This window comes from Mya arenaria, chromosome 14 (assembly GCF_026914265.1).
Source record: "Mya arenaria isolate MELC-2E11 chromosome 14, ASM2691426v1".
In the NCBI taxonomy this organism is placed as follows: domain Eukaryota; kingdom Metazoa; phylum Mollusca; class Bivalvia; order Myida; family Myidae; genus Mya; species Mya arenaria.
In genome coordinates this window covers 3241750-3253901 of record NC_069135.1, presented here as the reverse complement: position 1 = coordinate 3253901, position 12152 = coordinate 3241750, and the positions used below count along the sequence as shown (strand labels likewise).

At 34.4% G+C, this 12152-nt stretch overlaps 1 protein-coding gene across 2 annotated transcripts in view; it reads left to right on the top strand.

Annotated features, from left to right (window-relative positions):
* The window catches only part of LOC128217503 (sodium- and chloride-dependent GABA transporter 1-like), a 45749-nt gene that overhangs the window by 26414 nt on the left and 7183 nt on the right, over positions 1-12152 (top strand). The window contains exons 1-12 of one of the 2 annotated variants that reach the window (XM_052924671.1): positions 2807-2934; positions 3175-3389; positions 4938-5069; positions 6341-6485; positions 7802-7966; positions 8346-8478; positions 8846-9084; positions 9598-9722; positions 9931-10043; positions 10276-10413; positions 10927-11029; positions 11665-11765. In XM_052924671.1, coding sequence (XP_052780631.1) covers positions 3188-3389; positions 4938-5069; positions 6341-6485; positions 7802-7966; positions 8346-8478; positions 8846-9084; positions 9598-9722; positions 9931-10043; positions 10276-10413; positions 10927-11029; positions 11665-11765 — 1596 coding nt within the window. In that variant the 5' untranslated portion in view covers positions 2807-2934; positions 3175-3187. Of the gene's footprint in view, positions 1-2806; positions 2935-3174; positions 3390-4937; positions 5070-6340; positions 6486-7801; positions 7967-8345; positions 8479-8845; positions 9085-9597; positions 9723-9930; positions 10044-10275; positions 10414-10926; positions 11030-11664; positions 11766-12152 lie in introns of those variants that run through there. The other variant, XM_052924670.1, reaches the window with a different exon arrangement.

Sequence of the window (12152 nt, the reverse complement as noted above, 5' to 3'; positions counted from 1 at the left end):
TTCTAAGCGCTATCTTTATGAACACCAGTGAGTGCTAGAAGCTTGACTGTCATGTCGCTGCGAGGGCCGTTCAAAAACTACGTATATACTGAACATTAAAAATCTATACTTTTACAGAATTGTTTATATATATACTTCACTGTACTCGTCAGAACTTTATTCTTAATTTGAATAATTAGCTAAGGTAAGTTGATTTTGCTTGATAAATTTTCATTTTAAATCAAGGTAGCTAGAGTAAAACGGCGCAACTCAATGACGCCTAATGATGTCAATTCAGTGACGTCAATTGATGTCAATTCAATGACGTCAAATGATGTCAATTCAATGACGTCATTTGATGGACTTGTTCATGTTTGCGAACAAACAGATATAAAGGCTTAAATTTATTGTTATTTTCTTTATTTACAACTAAGACCTTTGACTACTGATTGATGTATGTAATTAAAACCGATGCAAAATTACACCAATAATACAGTTCGTTGAAGAGTTTAGCATAATTGTATGTCAAGTAGAGCAAGCTAATATAACACCTAAATATCATGTTTTGGAGTTTCGTTTTGTTATGTAAAACAACAGGACGAATCTATGACAGCTTCAGATTTAACATAAAACGTATGTATATAAGTGGTCTTAATGCACTTGTTTTAATTTACAGCAATTTTATGAACAGAAATCAGATTTACATGAAATAACGATAAGAAGATGTTTCGTCCATATTCCGACGTCAACATTTTCTATCACTCACTTCGGAAATGTGTGCTTGATTCTCAGAACAATTTGCTCGGATTTGTTTATTATTCTTACTTTTTACCAATAGTTCAACAGTGCATTCAATTCAGAAGTTTGATACCATTATAGGCTTACATATACAAAAAGATGTCCATGATGGCGCTGAATCTATCTCCGGAGATTTGTGAAAACTCCAATAAAGCTTCAGAACAAGAAAGGCATCACCGATATAATGCTGATTAAATAATATCCTCTGAAAACAATTGCGTAAATTAGGAATTTAATATTGTTTCCTAAATCCCGGTGATAGTTATACCTCGCCAGGATACCAGAGTTAATCAAAAGACCAATATCTACCTAAGCAGTGACTTATATGGAGAATTAAATTCATTACTCATAAAATATATAAAAATAATTCCCTTGTCACTATAAATAGACAAAAAATCCAATAATGACATATTTGTTGCACCGAGTTTTACTAAACTATAGGATTTTAAAAATATGGGATTTTTACTCTTCATATTTTATATTTATTTTACAATAACACCATAACATATCGTGGGAAAATTGCTCTAATTTATCATAGTTTAACTTATATTTCTTATATACAGTTTATGTCTGGAAAATATGTTTGTAGAGCTTCCTGTGAAAATTAATTAAGTTTGACTCAGTAGTTTCAATGGAGCTTTTGAAGCAAAACCGGAAGTCGGCAATTCCTATTTTGTTGTCATTGATATAGAAGAGAAAATGATGTCATACTTGGTACGTTTGTGTAATAAAAATAATAAAATAATAATAATAATAATGATAATAATAATAATAATAATAATAATAATAATAATAATAATGATAATAATAATAATAATAATAATAATGATAATAATAATAATAATAATAATAATAATAATAATAATAATAGTAGTAGTAGTAGTAGTAGTAGTAGTAAACTATCATCGATGATATATATATTAATGCATATACAAAACAGTTCAGACTTTACCTCCAGACATAATAAGAACACGATATCAAGTGCTTCAAAATAAAGTCAATACTAACAAAGTGAGGATTTATAGGAACTTGGAAATATTAACAAGAGGTAAATCCTAAATGGCTTAATCTTGCGGTTAAGCGCAAGCTTAAAGATCTTTTCTCAACATCGTGGTACTCCCTTATTGAAAATGATAGCAACAGTCAATTTTATAAAATCTTCAAAACGTGATTTGGCTATGAAAAGTATCTTCATTCAACACCCAAATCATTATTATATCCACTAAATCAAGTTTAGAACAAGAAACCACAGACTACCAATAGAAACGGGCAATTGGAATAGAACACCAGTCAATGAAAGGAAATGCCAAACATGTAACAAACTAGGGGATGAATTCCATTTTTTATTCGAGTGTAACATTTTTGATAACGAGCGTAAGCAGTATATAAAACCATATTTTAACAGACATCCAAACATATATAAACTTGAACAATTGGTAAACACAACTATTAAAAAGGATTTTTTGAACATGTGTAAATGATATCTGTTATTCTTAAACAACTTCGTTAAACATTACTGATCTTATTTATCTAAGACTTTTTGCATATATTAGTTGACTCTCCCATTGTACTTAACCCATTTTATAACTCGTAAAGTTTCGTAAACACTGCTTGAATCCAATGATCCATTTGCAATATTTATCCTGTTAAACGGGATTATCTGGTCTTTAAATATTTGATTTATTTAAATGTATGTTATGTCTTTGAATCCTCAATTTGAGCCTCTGAAATGTATTGTCTTTATCAATTTCCTCAATTTTTTCATGTTGTGCATGAATTTGAGTGAATAAATGTGTTGACTTGACTTGACTTGTCAATCAAGGCGATCTCGATCTGTTTACAAATCTTATGCTTTTGTTTGCTTTGATAATTAATGTCAGATGTGTATTAATTATACTTTATATTATTAGAAAACGTCAACACCTAAATTAATCTTTAAGTTTTACAGGAAGACGACGGGTTTTGTAATGGCCCTCATATGTTGCAATTGTTATTTACAGTGGAAAACTACAAAAAAATAAAATTATATATTGACTTTGCTTTGGATTTGAACGAGTTAATACACACTGGACCCATATCTTTCTTGATTCGTGTTTGACGCATTTGGATCGGAGTTATGCTTGGAAAAAATAATAATTACAGAAATATGCAGATTAAGTAATTGCCACCGTTATAGGATTATTTTTATGACAGATACCTGAATATACTATTGATTTATGAGATGAAGCGTATTAACGAAATGCAAGTTAATATATGTACTTTCGTGGAGACTTTATAAGTGTATATATAAATAAATATACATGTCAATAAATTATACTATTTAATCGATTTCTTTATTATGTTTGATTTATGCAAAATGCTTTTTAAGAGGAGGTCTAAGTCATTAAACTATTTCAGGTAAAAGAAAAAAATGAATTCGTGTTCAAAGGAAATTTCGAAGTTTGATCTGGAAACGGACTCGCTTGAGGAGACTGACAGTGAAAGACATGGCGCCAAAACGAGGCGCCAGACATGGGCATCTCAGATCGACTTTATAATGACCTCGGTTGGGTGTGCAGTTGGGCTGGGAAATATCTGGCGATTCCCTTACCTCTGCTATAAAAATGGAGGAGGTAAATACTGTTTAATTGGAATTGTATTTGTATCTATATGACCGGTCAAACACAATACGAAAGTATATTTTATGTAGCATTTGCATTTTTTGTATTATTTGTGTAATATGTGTTTTTGTTAAACCCATTTAAATGTCTCATGCGCAGTGTATTCAAGGGGTTTGTTGCTATCACTTCTGCTTACTATTTTAATGTTATCAACATAAGAAGCTATACGTCAAACCTGATCTTGGTTCAAATGACAAACTATTATGACTTGCGAGTCCCCATTAAACAAGTAAACATGAAAACATATCGCATCGCCGTAATATGATTGCTGTTCCGTATCGAAAGACAAACATCACTCACGAAAGGGTAATTTTGGTCATGCGTTATGAATACTGCAAGATTTTTTTAAAAATTAATACATCAACATGTTTAATTAACATGAAAAATGAATGATTAACCTTGAACTATTAAATAAATAATGCATAAATGGAAAATACTAATTTCTGAAAACAAGATTCTCACCGTCTATTTAATGGCTCAAAACGCATAAATTATTAAATGATCGGTGAGTCCTAAATATTTACAGTGATCAACTATCGTCTTATACGGTAGACTTCTGCACCTGTCTTTCAAATTTAGCATGATATCTCACACAGGACCCATTATTTTGATATGTTTTCATCCTATTCGGTAATTCAACACACTTGTTTTAATTGTGGTACATCTTATTTGTGGGTAATATTGCATCTTTAATGAATCTACACTCGATGTAAAATGTTACACGGATAATTTTCAAATACGTAGAGTAGATTTTGTTTCAAAAAGCCAAGCCACGAAGAAATGCATAATTTTGGTGTGTTTTTTATTCCACAAACATTCTGGCTCAGTAATGGTTGACATTCGGAGCTCATCGGCCATTTTTTTTTATCGAAAACAACCTTGGATGTATATTGACGGTTTACATACTCAGAAATTGGTATGTAAGTCCGCTGCAAATAGATCGCGTTGTAATTTAATTTTAAAACTCTTGGTAATATCGAATATGTTTGCAACAATACATTTCACTGGCAATCAATTGAAACTTAACATCCGAGGTTGTATTCGATAAAAATGGCCGAGGAGTTCCGAATTTAATGTTTGAATGATTTGATTTAACGTTCACCATCGACGCAGGAAATGGTTGACGTTACTGAGTAACGCCTTTCGCGGGTGAGTGAACGCGTATGGGCCTGGCTCCCATGCACATGCGTCGGTGTTTTGATGAGAAATAAAAACAACATTAACCGTGTCAATAGATTTGAATAAGAATGAGCCATTTATATTTTTTGCCATAAATAACAATAATAATAAAAAAATTAGTGATGCTTTTGGGAAATATTCGTGAAAAATACACAAAAACAACCGTGCATACTGTCGCACACAAGTATGAGTTCCAGCCGTTGTATAGGAGTTTATAACGAATACCAACGGGGGCACATGGAGAGATGAGTGTGTATAAGTGAGGTTTTTGAGTCTGCAACAGAGGTTGGCATAAATATACCATTCATACTTCTTATCTAGGTGCTTTCTTCATCCCCTATTTCCTGTCGTTTATCCTGGCGGCGGCACCTACATACATCATGGAGATTAGCCTTGGTCAGTACATGAGCGCAGGGGTCGTGCATGCCTGGAAGGCTGTTCCCATCTTCCAAGGTACGTACATATATTTACCAGATTTGTATTACCAAGGGCTCGACGTGCCGACCGCACATTATTTCATAGAATGGCCTTGGTCAGTACATGAGTGCAGGGGTCGTGCATGCCTTGATGGCGGTTCCCATCTTCATAGGTATCAGGTCCATTTATGTACCAGGTAGGAATCCTCATGCCGTCCGCGTAAGCTTACATCCGGGAGATAAGCCTTGACTTGTGCATGAGCACAGAAGGCGTACAGGCCTAGAGGGCGGACCCATCTTCTAACGTGTCTGAGAGATATATGTCCGTGATATAAATCACCCAGGTCTCCTGACGCCAGCCGCACCTACCTTCCTCCCGGCGATCAGCCGCGGCCAGCCGAACGTGATTTTCTTATCGGGCTTATCCAATTGCAACGACGTCACGGTGGAAAAAATATTTAAAGAAAACCTTAACTGAATCAGATGTGAAACAGTGAAGCCCGCAAACAGCGCACTTTCGTTACGATTGGTTGCCACAAAATATATCAAAGAATAACATTAGTGACCATATCCACATTTCATGCAACAAAATGATTAAATTCTTCTCAGTACTTACGAGTCACCAAGTCACCTGGCACGTCTAAACATAGCATAATACTGATCATAATGAATTACACAATGAGGCAAAACAATATTCAGCACTTCAGCTTACATCTTTATATAAAAATTATAGCCGAAATAACATTGCTATTTTAGCTAACATTCTGAATGCATGTTGTGACGTAACAGCCACAGAACTCTCTAAGTGTTCACTTAAACTGTTGGAAGCCTTTAAGTTAATAAACAACAACCGTTCGAATGTCAGTTCTTTATTGTTCCACGTTCTTTCTACGTATAATAATAAGTTCTAAATACAGCATGACATTTAAGGTAATCCCGCATCCTAACTGCCGTCCATTAAGGACCCAAGGCCGCTTTTCTTGCCTTGCCTAACCCCTTTCTGTTTTCACATCCAAAATCATCTCTCTTATACTAATTTGTTGTCTACCTATGACAGCTTTACAACCACAGGAATACACGTTTTTGTAATTAACATGACCATTTTGTACATTTGTACCAGGTCGGCTGTCAACCATCTCCATATTCAAATGACAATCAAATATGCCCTACATTACTAAACATACAGTATGTAGACACATATACATTTAATTAAATCTTAATTATATCTTAAATATAACTTTGATTAAAGTATTACGGTATTACGTCACAATGTCTGGATCAACTTGTGTCTTCAATTGTTTTTTTCAGGGCTAGGATTTGCTTCGCAAATAATAACTTTATATTCAAACATCTACTACATCGTCGTTGTCGCCTGGGCTCTCTACTATATAGCAGTATCGTTTACAGCCAACTTGCCCTGGGCATCGTGCGGTAATCCCTGGAACACAGAAAGGTTTTATTTGTTATTATTTGTACTTGATAGTATATCACCATGGCGAAATGACTGATATTATTCTTATATATCTTGTTGATTATAGTGATAGTGCACAAACTTATGAATAAAGCCAATTGCACTGGACAGTCTAGGGATGCATATATTTTTGTTGTTATTTCGTAAATCGTTTGCCAACAGTTAAAACGTGTTTACCCGATTGTTTTTTTCTTTCGTCGCGCATTTTGTCGTTTTCCCAAATCAATATATTAACTACAACTGGTATATCAAACCGTACAAAGTAGCTTAAGTATTTTAAAGGCTTGTAATCCTAAATTAGTTTCCAACAAGGCACACGATTTTAAACCAGAATGCTTAAAATAAATCCAAAATAATATTAACTTGTTGATTAATTCAAAAATATCGCCAAATGAGGTCTAAATGACGTTACATCGGAAATGACATGCACTGTGTTCTTGTATGTACCGGTTTATTGGGAAATGGGGGAGAGATCGTGAAATTATATTTCGATGACTTTACTTTAATTAGTAATCAGGGAATAATCCTCAGTTAGTTTTAATAAACCATCAAAATGCATAAGCACTTGAAAGCTTTCTATAATGTCCAACAGTTCGGTGTGAGTTAAATTGTTTCATTCCGTCAATTGCATATCAAATAGTTTTAGATTCCTTAAAAAACAGTTAAAGATAGAAATTTTAAAAGGTTATTAAATGGCTATGTCGGCCGCTTAGCCACCTAATAAGTCTTATCGAGAAAGATTTGGATTTGAAACATTATGGTTTTGTTCTTGAGCTGTCGTTTCTTGTTCAAAACAAATTTAACTGAAAAAAGAAGAAGTGGTCCCGAAAGACCTGAACGATAAGAACACTGTGAACTAGATACTGGCCATTACACAACTAAAATAGTTCGGATACTTTGCGATGAAGAAAATAAAATATGATCAATATACAGCATGATATTAAGAGGAGCATGACACAAACGTACTTTGATTGTATTAAACTAACTTTATTTCGATGGAAAGTTTCCATTTACCTTAAATTACGACACATCTAGTGCTTAAAAAGCCGTAATTGCGCCATTTAACATACACGGACCATTCAATTAAATCAAGATAGCTTGCATGGAAAACTTTATTAAAAAATCACAATGGCGCCATTATTCACACACCATTGATTCAAATCAAGATAGGTAGCGTGATCTACTTTCGCTCTACGTTTTCAATAATTTTACCGTATTTTCTCTGCCTGCCTGCCTGTCTGTCTGTCTGTCTGTCATTTACGTTATATGAGAACTAAAATTGTTGTTTTTTAAACCAGATGTTTTGTAACTGGGATGACACTCAATCATACTGTCACCGATTGTGAGACTGTCACCAACAATTCGTCTGTCTTCAATTCCTCTTCTGTCATGATCAATACAACAGAATGTACGTCTCCAGGATCAACTTTCCCGCCTGTTGATGCTGTGGTGGAGTATTGGGAGTAAGAACGGCTTACATTTAATATGCATAATTATATATTGTGTATATGTGTAGATTACGTTTACTGAATGAAAGTACCTCAGTACACAAGTATCTCCAATATATTGCTCAAATCAGCTCTACGGATCATCGTTTGTAAAAGGTTATGCTCATTATGTAGTTTGTTTCCCTATTTCAATTGACTAATAGTAGATTATAAATGATCCTTGTTAGATGCTTAAGACTAAGGATTTATTGATATATCAGTTAGTTCATATATCGCATTTCCGTTCAGACATGCAATCTTGCAAATGGTGTAGCAATGAGCAGTTAAATCTCGTTCCTAATGTTGTAGCAACCTTCATCTAGAGAAGATAATACACTTATATCTCTCTTTGTAGACGGGGAGTCTTGCAAATATCCCGCGGACTTGAAGAACCGGGACGGGTTGTGCCCGGCCTGGCTGTTGCTCTTCTGGTTGCGTGGGTATTGGTTTACCTGTGTATATTTCGGGGCGTGCGATGGACAGGGAAAGTGAGTATGTAAACCGTCGAAACAAATAACCAGATGCCAATTTTCAGCCAATATTTCACACTCGAGTATCGTGTTGTTTGATAATAGGTGTAATTTAAATCATTTGAAGAATCGACAAACAACATGAAATAAACCATAAAGCGTAGCTACGCACATTTTTGATACATGTTTAAGTAAGATTATACATGTACGATACGTTTAATATTGTTCAGTATTTTGATAGTAAAAAGGTCCACTGGTCGTCTGATGTTGCAGTATTTCGCTGCTATGCAAAAAAGTAAATCAAGATGTTTAAGGATAATATCAGAACTATACGTATTGACATTGTCATTTCTCACTTTTATAATGCTTTGTTTTGCTATTTTAGATCGTGTATTTCACAGCAATTGTCCCCTATGTACTTCTGACGGTAATATTTATTCGCGGAGTGACACTGGAGGGAGCTGCGAATGGTCTAGTGTTCTACCTACGACCAGATTTTTCGCGCCTCCTGGACGCTCAAGTTTGGATAGACGGTGGAACTCAAGTCATTTATTCCATTGGGGTCGGACAAGGCTTCATGATAACTCTAGGAAGCTACAATAAATTCAAAACAAATTGTGTTAGGTTAGTCTAAGACTTTTGTCGAAGCTCGTAGTTCTAGTTTAAAGCGAATATATATATCCGCTAGGAAAAGGCAACACTTACACGACTTGTAACGAAAACACTCATTTCCACCATGTCCTACTTTTTCTCATTTAAAGATGCACTCTTACTCCCAAATAAGATTTACCACAAATAATCCAATTGTTAAAATATACAAAAACGGGTAAATCCATGTCAAAAACAGTGGTTCTTATGAAGGCTACCGAAGTTAATTTGAAATAAAGATGCATAAAACAAAGTATTTCTAGCTTATAAGACGATAGTAAATCATATAATATGTTTGCGTTTTCAGCTTTTAAATACGGTTACAATATTGTTATCAGTAATTTATATTTTTCATAAAAGCGTTATTTAGTCAGTAGATAAAGGTTTATCACTCAATTATTATTACGATCGAAGGACGTTTTTATACACACTTCAAAAACTCATTAAAAACATACAAACTTATCAATGTAATTATTTTCTCCTCTGCAGAAATGGACTCATCATTATGGTAATAAACAGTTTCACGAGCGTGTTTGGTGGTCTTGCTGTTTTTGCAATTCTCGGCTTTATGGCTCACGAGACACAACAACCAATAGACAAAGTCGTGGATACAGGTAATATTTGTTATATGTAATTAATTATCTGTTTTTAATTGAGATGTACACAACATTACAAACGAGGGGCCACTCGTATAAGTAAATCACAGATGAGACAGTTTTAAAGTACGTCTAAAGTTTTATATACTTTTATTGCAAGGGTCCAGTTGTTTTGTTTCTCGTCTATCCTAAAGCAGAGAATCAGATATGTTATATCTCTACGCAGGTCCCGGGTTGGTGTTCCTTGCCTACCCTAAGGCGGTGACTCAGATGCCTCTATCTCCACTCTGGTCTGTGCTTTTCTTCATGACCATCTTGTTTGTTGGGCTGGATAGCGAGGTACAAACTTAAACGGTGTAATCGATCAATAGGTCCTTGGCTATATAAACAATACAAAGTATAATATTCCCGGATTAAAAGTGTTAGATCTAATTTGATGATATCATTATAATATTGGCTGTGCGATCAATATATGTTAAATTAATTAAATAAAAGATTAAACTGCAAAACGTCCAAGAACGCTAGACGTACGACTGCAGTCACATAATAATGATTTTCAATACAATAAAAGTTTGCAGGAGTTGAGGCTTTCCTTACGCCGTTCATGGACAGGTACCCGAAGATCCTATACAAGCCTAGAAACAGGATGATTTTTGTGGGCGTTTACTGCATTTTCTGCTTTCTGATTGGCTTATCGATGGTTACACAGGTATGGGACAAGCTCAGAAAGCAATCATGAATTGTGTTCATCTTTACAATGGAATTCATAAAGGTCTCACATGGAAATTCGATCCAAATTAATGCAATACCTTCATTTCTTCGCCTTATTACAATGCAATATGATTTATATGCGTTCGTATGCCCGTATTTACCACTACACATATCGATATCTGACAATATGGTATACAGCTTGCCACGTCAAAAATTTGACTATGAATCATTCCATGACAACAGAAAAAGAAAGCCACTGAGGCATTGAACGTAATCAAAGACTCTGAAGAAAAACTATTATTGGGGATGAATTCCATTACTTGTTTGTGATCATTTTATTGAAGATCTAGATATACATCTATAGATATATGAGTGTTACTACGATATCAAATAGTTTAATATATTTGTTGTCATTGACTGTTTCATTATTGTTTAACCTGTTGCTATCGCATGCATACTTTATGCCTTGATATCAAAGTTTCAAAGTTCAAAGACACCGTGGGTGTTACAGGGAGGCGTTTACCTATTCCGACTGATAGATTACTATTGTGCCAGTGGTCTGGTCCTTCTGGCAATGGTGTTCTTCGAAACTCTGGCCATCGGATGGGTTTACGGTAATTCTCGAATGGGATTTCTGTTGTATTAATAAAACATTTAGTGTTCGTTTGACGACAGTATTGATACACATCTGAACCTGTCGATTTCAAAAGGATTTCAAGAACTATGCTTTTGAATTTAAAACTGGATGCTTTCCAGAAAAATACAATTCTAATGTGTATATTTTTTCGTTTTCATTTCAAAAGAATTAATAATTTTATCTCTAAGGCGTAAAAAATAAATTTTCTTTCATGTTTCCCGACCTACCCTATTCGTTAATCTACACCCTTTAACTTCTTATTCCCCTTAGAAATATTGTTTTATCTTTTTTTAAAGTTACAAAAAATGTACTTTAGCTTTTAAAAATACCAGTGATGCTAATACTTATTGTTTAGAAGTTTATAAGCATATATTTTTGGTCAAAACACTATGCCTTTTTTTCTACCTGCCTTATTTATTTTAGGGAGGCCTTAAACCTGAAACAAACGTGTTGTTTTTTTCGCCTAAAGGCAGATTCTCCTGGCCTTTCAAACTTAATGCATGTACTGGTGTCGGTATATTACCTTCACTATATGTACTAAGTATTTTTTAAACTAGTAGGCCGAATGAATGAATATACGTCTGCATTCTCTAAATGAAGTTACTTTTGTAGGAGCGAGTCGATATTACGACTCCCTAGAAATGATGATTGGTTATCGATGTGGCCCATGGATGCGCATCGCATGGCAATTCACAGCTCCGTTAGTCATAAATGTAAGTAACCATCTTATAATCGTGAGCTATTATTTTTATAACTTTAAATCAGGGGCGTACCTAGGTCAAAATCTAGGATACGCACAGTCTAGGGGGGTCCGGGGGTATGAAATCCAACATCGCATTTGGTGCTATCTAGGGGCGTTTTTGGCACGTATAAAAGCATACAAATAGATGAATATTTATCTTAATTAACATTGTTAGTCCCGATATTTTTTTATTATTTTTTCCAAAAATCAATACTTGTATTTGATTTAAATAAACAAAAAGATCTGGGTGATGGGTGGCGTCTCTATTTAACATCCAATCCGCTGAATAATTGAGATATTGCGTTGACCAGAAAGGCTTGCGCACGGGAGCAGGATTTTTCAACCCCAAGACTTTTCA